Source organism: Buteo buteo, chromosome 5, assembly GCF_964188355.1.
Source record: "Buteo buteo chromosome 5, bButBut1.hap1.1, whole genome shotgun sequence".
Taxonomy (NCBI): Eukaryota; Metazoa; Chordata; class Aves; order Accipitriformes; family Accipitridae; genus Buteo; species Buteo buteo.
In genome coordinates this window covers 52229859-52249778 of record NC_134175.1, presented here as the reverse complement: position 1 = coordinate 52249778, position 19920 = coordinate 52229859, and the positions used below count along the sequence as shown (strand labels likewise).

The following is a 19920-nucleotide window of genomic DNA, read 5'->3' as shown; positions in this document are numbered from 1 at the left end:
GGCAGAGAGCATGAAAAAGTGCTTTCTGCACATCCCCCCTTATGATTTTGTTCTGTCTTTCCTGAGGTCAAGTTTCTCTCTAATAAAGGTCATTCCAGAACACTTGTCCAAGAGTATTTAACACTCCTCCTCAGAAGAAGAAGAAGAAAGAATAATTGACAGCAAGCCATTTGTTATTACGATCTGAACAGTCACTATAGACTCCTGCACCATCAAGGCACCATGCAAGAGCCAAATCACGATATATTTCCTTGTGTGCCTATCAAAGGCAACCTTAGCCTAACCACCCTCCAGCACCGCACAACCTGTCCATCTGACACACACACACACAGACAGCTGACACTGAGCAGCTTCTGATCACGTTACTGCAACTGGATATGCCTGACCCCTGGAACGTGGAACAGGTACCTCCCGAGGACCAGTCAACTTGGACATTAGCTCGCCCGTATTAACAAAATCCAGTGTTTTTACCTTGATGCATAGCCTCAAGTTCTCAGCAGCAAAACCTTTCATTAAAGGGATTCTTAGGAATGTAGGCCATAAGATTTTGAATTACTTTAAATTAGTTTAAGTTGAAATATTTACCAGCAAAATATGTGGGGTTGGACTAATGACCTTTTGCACTGGTTTTGGCTGGGATAGAGTTAATTTTCTTCACAGTAGCTAGCATGGGGCTATGTTTTGGATTTCTGCTGAAAACAGTGCTGATAACACAGGGATGTTTTTGTTCCTGCTGAGCAGTGCTTACACAGAGCCAAGGGCTGTTCTGCTTCTCACCCACCCCAGCAGCGAGGAGGCTGGGGGGGCACAAGGAGTTGGAAGGGACACAGCTGGGACAGCTGATCCAAACTGACCCAAGGGATATTCCAGACCATATGACATCATGCTCAGCATATAAAGCTGGGGGAAGGAGGAGGAACAGTGGGACGTTGGGAGTGATGGCGTTTGTCTTCCCAAGTCACCGTTAGGCATGATGCAGTCCTGCTTTCCTGGAGACAGCTGAACACCTGCCTGCCAATGGGAAGTGGGGAATTAATTCCTTGTTTTGCTTTGCTTGTGTGTGCAGCTTTTGCTTTCCGTATTAAACTGTCTTTATCTTAGCCCACAAGTTTTCTCACTTTTACCCTTCCGATTCTCTCCCCATCCCACTGGGGGGGTGAGCGAGCAGCTGTGTGGGACTGAGTTGCCAGTGGGGTTAAACCACGACAGCTTTAAAGGTCCTTTCCAACCCAAACCATCCTATGATTTAGTGTAACAACTGGGAATCATCAGGTAAAGGCTAGAAAACACTACAATGCATACCCAAATTCTACAAACAAAAAACCCCTGTTCATTCTTTTTCCACTTGGACATTTTTTTTTATTACTAATTCCACAAAACTAATTACAGTACCTAACTGCTACCACAGCATTTAATGAAACTAGAAGTTAGTAAAACAGTATTAGCATAACAGCATGAAAAAAAATTTACAGTTTTTTTGTACAAGATGTAATTAGTGAACTGATCACACTGCTCATACTAGAGACAAAACCACTGCACCACTTGGGAACTGTAAACTTTGTCAAAATTAAAGTATATGGTAATGAAGACACAAAGAAAGAACTCCGAGATATAGATATATATACAGACACACAGACACACACACACTACCAGCATCCACACTGAAGTTTGTTTGCTTACCGGGTAATTCAGATGTAGTATTTGAATTGAAAACGCAGAATCCTAATGCCTGTAATGCTGCATTAGTTAGCTCTGTATTTTGACTAGAAATGTGTGCCTGAAAAAAAGCAGTACACATAAAGTCTCAGTTTACAGAAGTAGCTGTTAAGTATTGTCTCAATACCAATATTTCTGATCAATGAAAAGACAGCTGTCAAAAGCAAACACTTGATGAAAAATGCACCATTATAGGATACTCTTCCTGATTACATACACTCCAAATCAATAAAACCATTTGAGGTTCTGAAGACATTTTTGTTCTCTGTAATATAGACATCCTTACCGAAGTAAGTTCTAAACATCCAAAGTTCTACTTCTTCGCTTGTTATGTACTACTACCTGACTCTCCAATTGTTTTTAAACATCTAAAACAGTAGGGAAAAAAAGATGGCCAAGAAGAGTCTTTACATTAATCTTTAAAAAAATTTGACATTTACCACATATTCCACATCCCCAAAGTGCATCTAAAGGCAGACAGAACACAATATCCTTTCTGGCTGGAAGATTAGGTTTGACTCCATCACACTGCCTGAACACATCCAAGACCCCATGTTTTATTTTTTCTGTAGTAACTTCTAATAACATGGAAGATATATTTTGCCAACAACCCCTTACTGCTATGTCATTAGCTTGAATTCTTATTAAATGAAGTCAAATTCGAGTCTTACAACGGCCACTGACCTTGACCATCTAAATGTATCTTTGTTCACTGAAGCGTAGAAAACCGAATGGAAAAAGACATACCTTAAACACTTTGCAAAGTTGAGGAAAGTGTCTTCTGACATCTGCAACGAATTCTTTGCCTTCCTCACCAGTCAAGCGACTTCAAGGAGCAGAAGGAAACACAAGTAATATTCACAGGTTAAACATGTTATAATTGACATAACTGTAAATTTTTAATACACAATTCATTACCTAGTATAGAACTGTTTCTTTCCTTAGAAAGCTAAAACAGGACACTGAAGAAATTAAAGAGCAAAAATGCCACTCACCACATAGTTAGCCTGACATATCAGTAAAGTATTGTGTTATAAAGCACACGTGTCCTAGTATATTAGAAAAAGTGAAGTGACTAATGACCCATTTTGTGCTTATGGAGCATAAAAGAAAATATTAAGGGCTTTCATTTTTTGTCAACTGTGATAAAAACATTAAAAGTTAATATGCAAGCTTTAAATGACTGCTGAAAATTAGATAAACTTTCCACAAAAATATATGAGCTTAAAAAGCGCATTCCTCAAAAGCAGTTCTAGAATGCAGGCTCCCCCAAAACTCTGGTTTACCAACTAAGAGCGATGACTTTGCACATATTTGAAGAACATCAATACAGAAAAGCTGTACTTGTCCTATAAAATGTTAACCATCAGTCTGACATAGCAAAACCCAAACATATTAAGCACCACCATTCAGAAGGCAACCTGAGAAATCTATTGTCGCTTAATACTATCTTTAAGCTAGCACTTCTTTTTTGTCAGTTATTACTAGAAACCTTACAGTGTGACCAGTATTGCTGACATCTAAGCAGTTACAGCTTTAAAAGTTACTACAGAACTTAAAGGCAGGAACTCAAGGGAGATACTGATGGAAAGAGATGCTGCCTTTGCACATGCTAACAAATTCAAAGAGCCAGGTAAAAGCAGATCCTCATGGTTAATAAGTACCTTCCAGAAAGAAACACAATTAAGAGAAGACACGATCATTCCCAAACGCGAAAAACTCAGCCTTTCCAATCACAAAGCTGAAATGCCAAGTCTTTTTCCAGTCAGGAAAAAAAAAAAGTTACTATTTCCCAACATTCCTTCACCCATCTCCGCAGTTTCCCTAGAAAATGCACAAGGAGAGGCTCTGGGATGAGCAGGCACCAAAAAGACGCCCACCCCACCCCCCTAACCCCAGGCCCGCACGTTTCCCGCGATCTCCAGCCAGCGACCACGCAACCCCACGCCCTGCAGCCCTCCCCCATTTCAGGCCGGGCAGAAGCCTCCCTCCCCGCTCCGCCGCGGCAGCAGCGGCTGCCCGGGGGCTGACTCTCCCCCGGCCCGGGCACACGCCGGGCCGCTCCCCACCCCACCCCAACCCCCGGCTCCGCTCCGGCGAGGAGCCACACCGCCGGAGGGCGGCCGCCGTCCCCTCAGGCAAGCGCGGCCCTCCCCGCTCCCCTCACGCTGCCCCCGCGGCCGTGAGGAGGCGGCCGCGGCCCGCACTCACTTGACGATCGTGAGGTGCGCGTCGGTGAGGTCCCCCGGCGGGGCGGCTGGGTCTTCCAAGGTCTCCAGCAGGGGCTGAAGGCTGGAGCAGGCGGCGGGAGCGCTCATGGTGCGGCGGGGGCGGGCAGCCCGGTGCCGCCAGCCCCGAGGCCAGCCGCCGTACGCCCCTCGCCGTCTAACCGGGCTAAGATGGCGGCGCGCGGGACTGGCGGCGCGCGGGCCCGGGCTCGGGCCGGACCAGCCAATGGGAGCGCGGGGAGGCGGGGCCGGCCGGCCGAGCCCGGGGGACATCGAACGGCGCGCGCGCGAGGCGGAGCGCGGAGCGATGGATGGCTTCCCGCGCCTTTCGGGCACCGCCCCGCCCCTGCCCACGGCGGGCACCGCCCCTCGCCGCCGATTGGTGGAGGGTGCAGCGAGGGGCTGTCGCTCCCCTCAGGCGGTGGGGCTGAGAGTTCGATTCTCCCCTCAGCCCCTTCAAGCCACAAATCATTTATTTGTGACTGGAAAATAATCTCTAGACCTCCCACAGCTGCTCAGCGGCTACAGTTGATCCCCAGCTTCACAGAAACCTGCCTGCGTAAACCCGACATTCCTTAAGACCCAAATACTTGGGTCAGTGCTGTGAGACGTGTAGCCCCGCAGCCGTTCCCAATCGGGTTTTTTTATGACGGCCATTTAACGAGGGGTCCCCGAGTAGATGCGGGGTTTCCAAATGGCGGGGAAAAGCGAGTGCAACAGAAAGCGACCCGGGGTCTTTGCGCCCCACCACGGCTGTGGCACCAAGTGCTGCCCGATGTCCATCACCGCCGTAGTCTTCTCTGGGTGGGAGACGTTAGAGCTTCGCTGCGCACGATATATCCCACCTCGTGGTAAAGTCACTGAGGGGACGAGTGACGGATGTGTGGATGGCATCGGGGTGTCGGTGGGTGTAATACGGAACAACGGCAGCAAGTCTGAAGTGCGGAGAAACCCTGTTTCTCAGGGACAGAGATAGGCCTGAGCAGTAACGTTAACGGCTGAGGCTTTTTCTTTCTTTCTTAGTCACCCGCAGGGCTTCGTAGCGGCGTTGGGGATGCTGAGAAGGAGCGCCTGGTCGGAAAAGAAACTCTTCCCCAAACAGCATCACCCCTCTCGCTCCCTAGGGATTTCCAGACAGGCAGGTAGCTCCTGTACACCCGTGGGTTCTGATCCATATCAGTTCAAGACCTGTTGCTTCTCAATTAAAGAAACAACAACAACAACAACAAAACCCCCATAAAACCAACAAAAAGCCACCCTAGGTCGTAAACAAAATGTTAACAGTTCTCTCCAGGCATTCTCCTTATAAACAAACACTTTTGCTGATCTTGGAGAACCAGAATGACATTTTCTAACAGGAGGATGTGAATGGGTTTACTCAGTCCACCAGGTGGCGGGATTAAAAAGCACCAGTAAATTTTTAACTATAATGACACGAACTTTGTTTCCCGGAGCCCACAGGAAGCATGAGTACTGTTGGAAATGACAGGGAGAGAAGCTGCAGTGCTAGCCGCAACATTGTTCTCCAGTACAGCCAGGAAGCAGGATTGTATTCCTAGTGAAACTGCAATAAGAAAAGCTCAAAGATGAAACAAATTTAAAGAACCAAGGATTAGAATAAATAAAGGAAAGATGGGTCTGATTAGCTTAAGATCCTGCCCCTCTTGTGCAAGACTTTCTGAGGAATTCACAATGCTCGAAACAAAAAAAATAATTCACAGGAAGATTCTGAGTGGGCATTGGATTTCAGCAGATCTGGGGTCAAGAAAATATTCAGAGCGAAAGAAACTCTTAAAACTTATTTACTGCTTTAAATTAAGAAAAAATGTTTCAAAGTCTGAAAAGTTCTCAAGAAATAAAAATAATTCATTGGAAACACAAGATGATTAAAACAGAGGTAGCTTTAATGCTGCTTCAGACTGAGGAATTTAAACGGAAGTTAAAAACATGGAGAATGATTTATGTTCATCAATTCAAAATAGTACAGTCTTCTTAAAACCCGTGTAAACAACATACAGCATCTCAACAGTATCTTCTGAACAGATTTGCTGGTACTCGGTTAGCAATTTCTTTTGATGCTTCATCTTACCAGTTTTATTATCATTACCAAGTCTTTAATTTGATTCTTTACTAAGTGAAATCAGAGAAGTGAAAGGACTTGAACATCTCTTCTTTGGATGAGGAAACCCTGACAAAATTCACTGAGTAGTTTCTAATTCATCTCACAACAAAATTATGACAATGATGTAATTGATTCTGTGCTGTTCATGCTGCTTCCCAATCTTCTGGCTTCAGAGAATTACATAGGTGGTCGCTAGGCCATCCACAAGATGAATTTATGCATCTAAAAACTAAGCTTATCCTAAAGGCCTTTTGAGTTCAGGGAAATGAGTTAATTAAAAAAATAACAATGTGTAGAGAACATGAAGAAACAAAGCAACAATCTAAAAAATAAATATGTGGAAATCAAAGAAAATAAGGAGAGAACAGCATATTAAATTTAAAAATAATTGAAATGGTCACACAAAAAGTTTGTTCAAATGGTTCAAGAAATGAGGAGAAGGAGCAGTTTATATAGAAAAATAATTTTAAAATCTTTGTTAACAGTGAATTCTTCAGATTTTTACAGTACTTGTAATCTAAAAATACTCTTCTATTATTCATGTAAGTATATTTTATAAGTTATTTCCTAGTATACTTTATTAACAAAATGTATATAAAGGCAGAAAACAAAAAGTCAGAAAGATATGAAGAAAATGTCTTATCTGAAGAAACAGATATCTGAATTGGGTTCTAAAACATGTTTCTTAATGAGTGTATCTCATTACTCTGCTCACATAATACCAAATTTTCCGGATAAGAAGTTTGTTTTTCCTTGGGATGTTGTATTCTTTCCATCACTTGATTTTGAAGGTGTGTCCATAGCAGTATATCTAATTTGAAAACCACCAGCAGTCACTGAGGCATCTGTCAAAAACTTCAAGGTCATAACATTGCCTGGGACAAGAAAAAGAAAAATAAAGGTTACATTTTCAGGTGGCATAAAAATGGGATATTTCAGAGTTATTTTTAAAGTGCTCTTTCTTGCTTGCTTCTGCGATCTTTAGAGCAATCCAGCTGGTCTGTCTACTTCCGAGATGTGGCCTGGGACGATTATAGTTCCATTAGCCCCATGGAAAAAAACAGGCAGATTTTTATCAGGTTTTTTTTGTTTGCAGAGCCCAGAGGTTGATAAAGTTTTAGTGTACCCAGTGCTTCCTGCAAATCATTTCCCGTTCTTTAAAGTGCTGCTCTGCTTCACTCTACCTGTGAAATGTCATGCTTCATGTGTGAGACACATCTGGCGTAGAGCCTCATGGATCTCTAGGTGACACAGGGGTGAGGTTGCTACATCGCTCTCCCATGGGGGTCATCTGCTCACCTCCACCAGGCCTGTGTAAACTGGGAGGTCAGGGATGGAACAATTCAACTATTCTGTTCTCTTTCTGCTGGTTACAGCTGTGGGATGGAGTGTGGTAACGTGAGCTCCTGCACAGACTGTCCATAGACTATCCCAGGGAACATGGCTACTTCCTTGCACAGGTAGCCTGTGTGATAGCTGTGCTACAGCAACTTCGCGACGCTTGAGCAAAGAGAGGTAAAAGTGGCTTTGATTTACATGGAATCAGACCTTGACCTGCTGTTTAAACACACACACACACACAGAGTAATGTCTATAACCAGCTTTGGAAGTGTTCTTGCAATCCTTGCTCTGGGAAAAACTGGTGCATGAAGGTTGTGTGCATACAGATCTGCTGTATAAAGCTGCCTGTGTGAAAATCCCGTAAAGTGCGTAGGTGTACTACCTCTGTAAAGCCAGCGGGATGCACCCTGGTTATCTTCTAACGAGACTTTTTTTCTTTTACATTTATTTAGAAGTAATAGCATTGATGAAAGAGCATGCTGGCAGTTTGGAATAGCAGTTTCTGACATGCTGGCCATGAAGATGAGATTGTGTCTTTGGACATCTTTACCATATATTATTATATTGGAAAGTAGGGACAAAAGGTGATTTTGGCTGGTTTTTTTTACCATAAAGAGTGCAAATGTATTACCTGTGCTGATGATATCATCTGGCAACTCATCTCCACAAAACCTGAAAAAAAATATAAATGGTCATGACTAAACAACACAGCAAATATGCCATACCCCGCTATATGGGGACCTACACTGAATAGTGGCTCTCAGGCTGTACTCGCCTTTGGAGCTGTGGCTCATGGGGCTATATTGGTTCTAGGTATTCAGTGTATGTAATTCTCCGCTATATGTTAAAACAATTGCCTAAAGGATTTTTGTCATTATCTTATAGTAAGGTTTAGGGGAGGGAAAAATGCATTTTTCAATATATGCAGGAAGTAAATGATGCAAAACAAGACAAAGAGCAATTTAACAAGGTGTTAAGGAAAAGAACAATGGCCCAAGGCTAAGAAAGGAAGAACACTGTGAAGAAAAACATGTAAAATCATCTGCAAAGCCAGAACAAATGGACTATATCCTTGCTTTGCTACAGATGATTTGTAGAGAGCATGTGAAAAGTGGCAGAAATTGGGAAGTGTTTTGTATCACTTTTTCTGGTTCATTTTTTGTTCTGGAAAATTGATGTACTTCATACTAAAATATGACTGCTAAAGGACAAGCAAAAATATGACATCGAAAAAAAGGAAGTAAGAATTAGGCAAAGAGGGAAACTAAATCTAGTAAGAGAGATTATATACAACACTTGTTCTGTTCTGCAATTGTTAGAAAATATTTTACTTCTGTAGCGAATAGTAACTTAAATTAAATATATTTTTACTAACAGTTTAACACCCCACCTCCCTCCTTTCAATTAAAGCAAATATGCAAATACAAAATACTGTTTGAGATTGCTAGGAGTTCTTCCTGTAAAATAATAGAGAATTAGAATAAGCAGCTAACTAAAAAGTCTTACAGCTTTCTTTCATGTAATTTAACAAAGCAGAAAAGGGCAAAGTGTAATTCTCTGAAACTCTTCACAGGCCTGTGTTAATGACAGTAAAGTAAATTGCTAGGAAAGAGAAGTCGGGTACTAACTACTGCTACAAGTATTATGGGCCTATCAGAGGTGCTAATTGGATAAGGTAATACAGTCTTCTTCCAAAGTAATGTTCTGGGGAAAAAATTAAATCATTTGTTTATTTGCATATTAAAGCTGGAATTGCTTTACCTGCCCACAAAGCCATTGATATCATCATAGCTATCATAGATTTCCAAGAAATCAGCCATACAAGCAGTGTCATCTTCAACATCAAACTCTAGAAACTGTAGATGAATAAGTTGTCCATACTTTACTCTAATATGCCAGTAGCAAATTTGGTCATTTTCATACTCATTTGGATAGCCTGGTGACTTAAAAACATGTTTTGAATCTGTGAAGACTCCACCACATTCTTTTCCTAAGAGAAAAATAAAAATATCAGAGTTTAAGTATTCATTCTGGATGTGGCTATGGTTCAAATCTTTGTGCACTTTGACCCAGCAGATCCACAGAAAAGCACATAGGAACACCCAGCATGATAGCACCTTTCATACATTTAAGCACTCAGCATTCACAAGAAATGTCAGTGATTCCTAGCTTTTGGGAGCAGATAATTTGGAAACAAGAGGCATGATCCAAACCTCACTGAATTCAGAGGAAAATCTTTCATTGACTTCTGTGGACTTCGGGCCACAGCTAAGTGTGTTATATAAAAGGCATTTGGGGTTTCTGGCTGTGTCAAACTGTAAGCTTTATAGGTGTACTTGCAAGTCACCCTGGCATTCAGTTTCATCCTTTCTTCTTCAGAAACCTCTTGAAAGTGTGCCTTTACAAGAAAACTTATAAAGGCTAGTGATCATGTATATTGCATTTTACTCCTGTTATTGCTGCAGCTCTTCACTCCCTTTGGAATGTCTCCTTTGGGATGAAAAACATTAAGTCCCATTTGATTCAATGGACATTTGAACTTTACCAGATCCCTGACAGTGGGACCAGCCAATTTGGGTACCTCACACTGCCTGACTTTAGGATTTGTCATAGTTCCCCAACTTCAGACCTGGGGGAGAGGGAGGTACTTTCTAAGGGTGATATGAGTTAGGGGCCTTAAGCTGGACAGTGTGATTAACCCTCTTAGTCTGTACACTGTCCACAAGTCCTGTGCTTTTCAGCTCCAGATCACTGCTAGTTTGGATGTACACTTCAAACTTGCGAACAGTTCCACAAGTTCTTCTTGACATCTTTAGCATCCTAGAGAAGATCATGGGCTCAGTTCAATCAGAAATTTGTCTTTGTTCCCCTAGGCTGCTTGTCTTCTACCTGAGAACAGATAACCCTGCCAGGCTTTGTAGCAGACTGTCCATCAAGCATGAATACATATCCCTTTAATGGGAGAGACTCAAGCCATCTGCTGAGTGTTGGCAGTTCTGGTTTCCTTTTGCCCTCTAACCAAACAAAGCATTTGGAAAGTAACTACCTCTCAGCCCAGAGGAGAAGGCTGACAAAGGAGAAAGTCGGGCTGACAGTTTACATGAAGTAATAATGAATGCAGTAGTCTCTCTTGCAGTTTTCTTTGTATGCTGAACATCTGTGAATGTCCCCCACCCCACAGAGCTATTTGATTAACAACTGCCCAGCTAACATAAACAAGCTGAAGCCCTGTGAGCACAAACAAAATGTGCACAGCTGTACAGACGTCATGGACAACTCCAACTTTTGGCTCTGCCAGGCAGGGTAGTACACTTGGAGTAGCAGCAAAGCTGAGCAGTGCACAAATTTAAGCTTTGCTTTTCTTGTTGGTCCTACTTCTTCTGTCTTCCCTGCTATATGAAGTGATACCAAGCTAAACTGAAACAGTGGCTGTGTCAATATTTTAGTCATCTGCAGTGTACTGAATGGGGGGGAATGGAGAGATGTCCCGTATCTGGTTAAGTCTTGCCAGTCATGTTCGAACTGTGTCTCCCGATCTGCTTTGGAGATCCACTTTCCTCCATCTAGTTAACACGTGCACGCACGCATATGCACACACAAGGCACTGCTGGAAGCTGGATCTGTCAGGTGTTTCAGTCCCAGACATGGCATGCATTTTCAAAAGTTGTTCTATCTCAGGCATGAGAAAGAAGGAATAAGGGTTAACACTAAATTTAGCCTGTTTACAGGCAAAATGTCTGAAAAACGGTTCCCACGTTAAACACCTCAGATTAGTTATTTAAATGAAATTGTAGGCTAAATGTAACCTCTTATACAAAACAAGACATTCACACATCACATTGGAAATATTACTTACCTTTTTACTCAACAACAGCATACCGTTACATTTTTAGTTTCTGAAAGGACTTTGCTTAGGCCCTATTATATACGGTACAATGCACTGCAGAGACACAGAGCTCTGAGCAAGCCAGATCAGCTATAGGTAACAGCAGAGGGGGCTTAGTGCAAGGCTCCAAATAAATGTGTATCTATACACCCACCTTTGCAGACAGCACATTTATGGTATTGAAGCTAACTCATTCAGAGCTGGGGTGCCTTTGCGCAGCCAGATAGTATGGCATGTAGTCATAATCTTAGACCTGAAGAGCAATGGGTTGTTTTTTAAACACACCGTTAGGGTTGTAGCAGTAGGCATCCCATCTCTCGCTTCTGTTGAGGCGAATACCGTAATCAACAATACCAGTTTTTCCAAAGCCACAGTTGGCTCCAGCTTTTACTATGGGATAACCAACTCTGCCCTTTGCCATCCAGCCAGCAGCACATACATGGAAACCTGCAACAGGGAGAAAATGAGACATAGGTGTGATAAATCAATTCTAGGCAAGAAACTCTGCTTTTTATTCAAGTAAGTAAACCCTTACTCAAGCTGATCAATGTCTTGGATGTAATTGGCCTAATAGAAATTGAACTCCAGGAAAGAACAGTACTTTGAGAGGATAATTTTAAACACAGAATATGAAATTGCATTTTGTTCTCCACAATATGATTATTGCTTCTTCATTTGGAAACAAAAATCAAATGCAGATGGACTATATAGTTTCCTGGTAGTGAGTTTTAAGTGCTGTACCAGCATTTGTAACCAAATTATATATTGGATGAGTTATATAAGCGTGTTCTTTGTTTCCCTTTTGAAGTCATACAAATTTACTCAATCAAATCTCAAGAGTTTGCAGCATTAAGTTCTGAGAGTGAATAAAATAGTACATACAGAAGACAGCTAAGAAAATGAAGTATTTACTTAAAATACTTTCAATTTAAATTTAAATACCTGGAATGCCTCAAGTATTTCTTGCTAAACTAAAAGATCCTGCTAATGCATTTTGTGGCTGAGAACTTAAAAACAATAGCCAAAGAATGCAATGTTATTCACTGTCTGGTAGAGACCAATTCAGTGTTTTCACGGAGACAAACTGGAACATATTTGTGGCGTCCTAGGACTATGAGCTACTCAGAAGAGACAAAAGTACCCTTTTTACATGTGTGCTGGTGCCGAGAGCCAGCTTCTGACTCAACGGCGTAGCCTGCAAATTTCTAGAGTGGAGGATATTTTCCATTGTTTTCCTAATGTTCTGCATGAATTGATCATTTCTTATTAGGAATCAAATAAAAATACAGTAAAGCCGTCACTCGGCTGCACTTTGCAGTCCAAGCACACCACCCACTCTCTCTCGGAGCAAATATGGCTGGAATAAACATTATGAAAACATCTTGACTGATGATATGAAAAATAGCAATGCACATTTAGTGTGGAAGCTCCCTGGGGATAAACACCTTCGTCTGCAGCCCCCAGCAGCAGCCAGGTGCTGTAGCTGGGGAGGTACCATTGCTTCCCAGCTCAGCCAGACGGCTCTCCGCTAGCTGTTGCTTGTTCCAGGACTGTGCTGCACCCAGAGCTCAGGGGGATGCGTAGCACTGTGTGCAGATGTTATCCCTGACAGCTATGTAGGTAGCGCAGTCATGCTCTGTTACTGAGGGGGGAAATTGCATGCAACCTGGGCAAAAATCCAGGGAGTTTACAAGTCCCTCAGTCCCAGAGTTTGTAAAATTCATGAAAAATACAAGACTGGCAACATTATGAATGAGCAATGTGAAAAGCGAACAGCCATGATTTTTTTCAAACCTATTTTTCTTGCCGCCTCCAGCTGCTGATAGGTAGCTAGATGTCCTCCCTCGTATTCACAGACGGCTTTTGCTTCTGCATAGGTGAGCTGGTACTTCCCAGAGCGTGACTCCCTGTGATACACTCCAGCTGCTCGTTCTGTGGGACCAAAGCAATAAATGATTTTGCTAGTGTATCTCAGCTGGCCCACCTTCCAGTGTGCTCTCACTGCCTCCGGCAGTTTCCCCAAGAACTGCACTTCAGGCTACTGTCCAGGTGAGAAGAGAAACAACATGTTCAGCTAGTAGCTGTGCCACTTGGAAAATGTCAGGAAAATATGTCCCTCCCAACCCAAAAGCATATTTTTGCAACCCAAAGGTATGTTTTTGTTTGGGAGAAGTCTTGAAAAACAGAGCTAGTCAGAGCTTGGTGAGTTTTGAAAAACAGAAAATCAACAAACGCAGGGAAGGACTCCCCAAGGACTACTCAGAAGGCAGTAGTTATGGGAACAACTGGCTGGTGTCAGCATCACTAGTTCCGTGTATCCTGTCTGACTCCAGGGAAGCTCCTTCTGGATTGCTATCACAGCATACGTTTGGACGTAACTTTAAGTGCCTTTGTAAGATGAATCAGAGCTTTGTTTTGAATCTCCAGAGAAGTTAAATCAGAGCTACTTGGATAGAGGAGAGGCAGAAATTAAAGGGAATAAAAATGTGAAATAAAAATATCTGAGCTTGTGTCACAAAGGGCAGGACCAGAACAATTGCTGGCAGACATTTTTGCTGCACAGAAAATGAATACACTTTCTTCATTATTTTTTTCTTTGCTGTTGCAAGTACAGTATAAATCAGCTTTCCAGGGAAACCTAGAAACTGTCAGTACTACTACAAGTTTTATAATCTTATCATGTTGCACTTGTCTGATGCCATATGTATGGAAATCTGTCTCAGAACCAATCTGCATATCTAATCTGAATGGCGTTTTTGTTTAGATCTTTCTTATATTTAGTATAATCTGAGAGAAATGGCTGTCTGTAGCTATCACTAGTCAACATGACTGAAAAAAGATGCAAAACATAAAGAATTTTTTACAGTAGTTATTTGTACCATGGGAAGAAAAAGAATGTCTTTTTTAGGGACACACTTAGAGTCAGTAGTTTTGGCTAGATTAGGGTATTTTTTAAAAAAACATGGTCACCACTGAATTGTGGTTAGCAATGGTGAGATCCCTTATTAGATACAGAATGACGTTTGCCAATGTAGTTTTTGGACCCACAGTCACTGGCCTTGTGCCCAGTGAAGTAAATTATATTGCTGATTATAGTCTCAGAAGACTGAGAACCGTTTTCTGTAACATTGCTGGGAATGTCACTGGCTTGAGCATGGGATAACATACATTCTATGGAAAAATCTTTCTGAAGAAGCCAGTTCCATTGCAAAGAAGAGTCACAACTAACAACTGTGGAATAATGGTATGTTATATTTTTTTAAAAATCTGTTTTTATTAAAAAATTATTAATAGGAAGTATTATTTTTCATTCACTCAGCAATTTATCATGTCTAACCTGGTAAATCCACTAACTGCTTCTTTACAGTATGACTGTATTGGATTCAGTATGCATGAATTGAAGATCTGAGTACTACAGAAAATAGCACACCTTTTAGCCTCACTGCACACTCAGGGGACAACCTGGAATTGACATTATTGATCACTGCAGCTCACAGGGAAGTAAATTGGAAGGTGAATTGAAAAACACAGACTGTAGTCCTTGGGATTAGCTGAGCTGCCCCACCTATACCAAGTCAAAGAGTAAGGGGCAGCTGAATTCCATGGTTTGTCACCTCCGCAAAGGTGACCAGTCACAGCCAAAGCAAGAGCAGTCTTAAAGCTTATTGTCAATGATGTTTGCTGATAAAAGCTCCCATCGCTCTGGCAGCCACCTTTGCAAGACCAACCCTGTTCCTTCCCTGGAACTACTGCTGGATGTACCACCAGGCATTCAGGGGGAATCGCCACTGTTTGGACTCATCACTCTTTGAGCTAACAGTAAAAACTTATCATTTTTAGTTCTCCTGACTTTTTCACCTGGCAATATTGTTTTCAAATCTTATCCCTCAAAAAGGTATCTACGCCCACTTATTGATGTTGAAATGTCACTATGGACAGGCGTCAAGTTTGTCACAATATTGCTGGAAAGATCCACTCTTCGCAGTTTCTGCAAGGGCTGCTCCACCAACAGCAGCACCCCTGAGTCTTCCTGCAAGGTCTTGGTGGGTGGTGTTACCCTGCTGAGAGCAATCACCAATCTATATCTCTGTTACTCCTTTGTAACATGACAAAAGTAGCTTTTGGAAAGATAGACCACACACAGGTACTCCACCAAGCTTTGAGATTTGATGCTGGCTTGGTGTGTCACAGTTCAATGATACAGTATTCCCTAACAGTATATCCTAATTAACTTATCAGATCTTTCACTGGCATTTTTTTCCCTTCCCTCTTAATTACATTAGGGCCTGTGCAGAAAGATACACTGCATCAGTGAAACCAGACCTAGGTCAAAGCACTGTACTCATTAACTTTTAATAAACATTTACATATTTATGTATATGTATATACATATATACACATATTCACAGTCATACATGAACACACACACACGGACAAATTACCATTAGTCTTTATGGAAGCAGTATCATGGCTGTGTAGGTAAATGTGCATGAAATTTTGTTTTCACTGGCAAGCACAAGTGCACGCCTAGCACTGTAAATGCACACCGTTCATATACCATGGGGCCCACACTACAGAGTTCCAGCCTCAGCTGGGCACCTTCTCTGACAGAGAATTCTGCTTGAAGGCTGCTCTCTTTATCTGACCTGCCTGAAATCTCCTCTTCCTGGACAACAGTGAGAACTTTCAACAATGTTCTTTCTCTCTTTGCCTGAAAACCTGCATATTGGGACTGTTCTCTTGGGGATTTCTCCACCTACTTTTCTTCTTTGGCTCTTACTCAAAAGCCATGGGTTACATGCCTGACAGGACATGTTTCTTCCAACTCACATTTCTTAAAATCTCTCCTTGAACTCCAGAGACAGCAGGATCCTGCAAGGACAGCGACCCTCTGCTCACCCACAGCAGCAGGAGATGGTAAAATGTAGCCAATCTTTTCTGCACAAACACAACAAGCATGAAATTTGGCCTAATAAAGTACCCTCAATATGCATGACACAAATACTAAATGCTAAATAAAAAGAAATATTTAACTTTTAAGCAGAGTATGGCCATGTAGGGTTACTAGCACAGGCCTCTGCTAACACACATGGTCGTACTCAGAGTACTCCACCAAATGGGGTAGGTATGGCCCCTAAACCACACTGACATACGGTGTGTGAACAGGGATGAAATTCTGAACACAAAAAGTGCAGCAGCTGTCCTGGGAAACCTACTTCTTGGCACTAAGAACTGGCACTCAAATAAGTGTATGAGCATATTTGGGCAAGACTGCTCCAATCCTCTCATCAGTTTACAATAAACCTTTGGTTATAATCTGCTTGTGTCAAAAATGAGCAACAATAAAATTCCATTCACAGAAGAAAGGTATTGAAAGGAAGACGATACAGTCAGCTGCAGCAGAACTGCATGCTTACTGAGAAAACAGAAGATGCTTTGTAACAAGAAAAAAGGTAAAAGACACGAGCATTTCTAGATTGCCAGTAATTCAAGATTTTATATTTGTGCTAATGATTTGCTGAGGAAGAAAGGTAAAATGGGAAACCCTTCATATTCAATTTGGTCTTTATAGTGCTTTACCAGAAGAAGGGGAGGTAAGCAAAGCTTAGATGTCACTACGTATTCCTAGGTTTTATTCAAGGGAAGGGGTCTTGCTTTAATGCTTGTGCATAGTGAGTATGAGATTAGAGTTACTTGTTTTACTGTTAAAGTTACACTTTTTTTTTTTTAATACAAAGATGCATAAGTTGGATGGCTGTGATTTCGCCAATTTTTCTTCATTTATATATAATGTCACTGAATTCCATGGGTAATTCAATTAACTGCATTTTGAGGTTTTTTTCAATAATTTTACTGGTGTAGTTACACTACATGGTGTGTTTCTAAAGAAGCTTCAACAGAGTCCTGGAGATAAGAAAGCAGAGTGGGTTATTTCAAAGTTGCACACTGTGCTTCCAGATTTTGCATGTGTTTGTTTATTTAGCACAAGTCATCAATTTTTACCCCATGGTTTATTTTTTTTACTCTCATGATAAATGCTAAAGGTGTAGCAAAGCATAATTTTATTATGCATTCCAGTTAACACTGTTTCCTCATTTTAAAGAACAAGAAAATTTTTTCTCCAAATTGACTTCAATTCATAAAACTGCTTAAATGATCACCAACATTTATGTTGTAGAAGCCCCTAAAGGCTACGTCCAGGGTGGCTGGTTGCAACAGTCGTGTGGATACGCCAATATTTGCAAATGGAACACCCAGGACCCATTCTTAAATGGGTCCGTGAGTGCAAGTGGCATGGTGTGTGCCTGAGCTCTCTTCCCTATCACCAGGGTGGTCTCAACCAGGGATAGCCCATGGCCCGGCTCCCCCTGGCCTGGCACTGGAGTGCTCTTTAGAAGACCACTGGCTGGGTGAGAGCAAAACTGTGCCAGGGAGCGTGAGAATGGTTAAACCACAGACAGGACCTGTGCACGGCCATGTGCTGTTCACTTGTGCAGGGACAGCCTGAACAGGCTACAGATAAGCAAGGGCTCTGACGCAGCAAGCCCCTTTGCTCATTGCCCTGACCACATCTCTTCTCTACAAGAATACCCATCACAGCCTGTATCAAATTCAGCTTCTCTGCCCCTACTATCAGGGCTTAACATAGCCTCAGTCCTACTTATCTTCTGCGTCTCCTTACAGTTATTACAGCAAGAATACAAGCTTTGCTTGTTTCTCACACAGACCTCTTCTCTGTCATCCTTTTTCTGAATACCAGCCACTTGAGGTGGTGCACGAAGCTGCCAAGCTGTCCTGCCGTGGAGCTCTCTCCCACCTGAGCACCTTCAGCAACTATGTGACACAGCAGGCGTGTTCCAAGTTTAGAAGGAACGAGAAGTCATTAAAAATGTGCAGTCAAATGGAAAACAATATAGATCACTTCTCCTTCTCATTTATGTTCCTGTTAGTCTACATGGTGCTCTGAGAAGGGAGTGGAGTGACGTGGTTGCTGCACCAGCTAATAGAGCGTGGCCCCAATCCCTCATGAAACATCTGAGCACAACAGAAACGCGTACCGGCTACAGGAATTCCTTAACATCCCTAAAGAAATACACAACATTCTAGAGAGGATAAAGGAGTTTGTAAATATTTGTTTATAAAATGGACCATGTTTTTGTTTTGGCACCCTTTTTTGTGACTATATTCTGAATATGTTTTTCTGTTATATTGGATAATTATAAAGATCTCTCAAAGAACTCCAAGAGCTATTTAAACCCTCTTGAGGTATAAGAAACCATTCCCACAGCATTTCTACAGCCCTCTTGAAATCTTCTCTCTACTGTTTAATGATGTGAACAAACCAATGGCCAAAACATATACATTTCTGTACCTTCCTAGAAACCTATGAAATATTACCGCTATTATTTCCAGATCATTTAGTTTCATGTGTAGGACCCCAGGCATTTGAAGTATGTTCATGCAGAAAGTAATTCATTCTTTTGGCAAATGTTTCTTTTCATACTCGTTTTCCTTCATTAGAAGCAACCGTTATTTAATGCTGTTTTCACTTTACCTCGCACTGTAGGAAAATACATTCAGATTAAATTTTCCATAACTACTTTTTCCTGCACTACAGAGAAACAGTGAAAGTAGTAAGCTCATAAGGACAAAACTTACAGTCACTACTCAGATAAAATGATCACCAATTCAATGCAGGATTTTGCTAATATTAATGCATGTCTCACTTTTGTATTGCTAGGTGCTCATTTTTATACTGTTAGACAAACACAGTGAGTTTTGCAGCAAAACATTGATGATTAAATTATTTCTTACCTAACCAAATAGAGTTATGCAGCACTCCGTCCTTGAATCCCCATGCTTGAGCCTTGTCCCACAGCAGGGCAGAAAAGAAAATTAGTGCAATCATCTCTTCCGAACTATTAGGCTGTAAATATTCCCTGTTAAAACACTCAGGGTAACCTCTGCTAGCAGCTGGCTAGATCCTATTGGAACATCTGGTAGCCAGATCTTAAATAGTGCTTTCAGCTGTGAGGTCAGCAAGCCTGCTCCAATTGTGCTTGCTGCAGTACTATTACACAATTAAATGTGATGTCTGCAGTCGTCCATGTGACTCACTTTTGGCTCTCTTGATTCCCAGCATGTCCAAGAAACCATTCTATCCCTCACTACTGCAGCACACATGAACACTTTTCAAGCCAAAGTCTGTTCATTCTTCAGCACTCACTGTCTTCAAATTCCATAAACCAATAAAACTAATAACCACTTTAACTGCTTATGGTGTTTCTAGTCACACCATTTACAGGACTGAAGAGAATCACACACACTACCTCTCATTCTCATTTAAACATTCTGTTCTTTTGTATATAATTTGAATTTAATTTCACAGTGACCTAATGAATGAAAAAAACGCAAGGAGATTATTTTACATTGGCTATTTGAATTCAGTTTCCCTCCATGGAATCAGTAATTGCAAGTCAAACTCCCAGATCAGCATAAAACTGCAAGTGTCAAAAACAGATGCTCTTTGTTCTGCAAGTGGGAAATAAAGCTAAAATCTTCTCCTCCAACTCACAGTTTAAAATCTGATTCATAGCATGACAGCTGTCTGCTTGTCTTCCCTTCCG

General features: G+C 41.8%; 2 protein-coding genes across 5 annotated transcripts in view; both read right to left on the bottom strand.

The window, feature by feature from the left end:
- Positions 1 to 4123, bottom strand: part of RIF1 (replication timing regulatory factor 1) — a 38363-nt gene extending 34240 nt beyond the window's left edge. For all 4 annotated transcript variants that reach the window (XM_075029065.1, XM_075029066.1, XM_075029068.1 and 1 more), the window contains exons 1-3: positions 3928 to 4123; positions 2464 to 2542; positions 1681 to 1777 (exon numbers count right to left, since the gene is read on the bottom strand). In XM_075029065.1, the coding sequence (XP_074885166.1) occupies positions 1681 to 1777; positions 2464 to 2542; positions 3928 to 4034 (283 nt within the window). In that variant the 5' untranslated portion in view covers positions 4035 to 4123. The remainder of the gene's footprint in view (positions 1 to 1680; positions 1778 to 2463; positions 2543 to 3927) is intronic.
- Positions 4124 to 5818: 1695 nt separating this feature from the next.
- TNFAIP6 (TNF alpha induced protein 6) lies at positions 5819 to 19351 on the bottom strand. Its single transcript, XM_075029019.1, has 6 exons — positions 19109 to 19351; positions 13088 to 13225; positions 11579 to 11740; positions 9169 to 9397; positions 8039 to 8079; positions 5819 to 6941 (listed from the first exon to the last, which is right to left on the bottom strand). The coding sequence occupies exons 1-6, from the start codon at positions 19200 to 19202 to the stop codon at positions 6778 to 6780; spliced, it is 828 nt and encodes a 275-aa protein (XP_074885120.1). The 5' UTR covers positions 19203 to 19351; the 3' UTR covers positions 5819 to 6777.
- Positions 19352 to 19920: the final 569 nt, after the last annotated feature.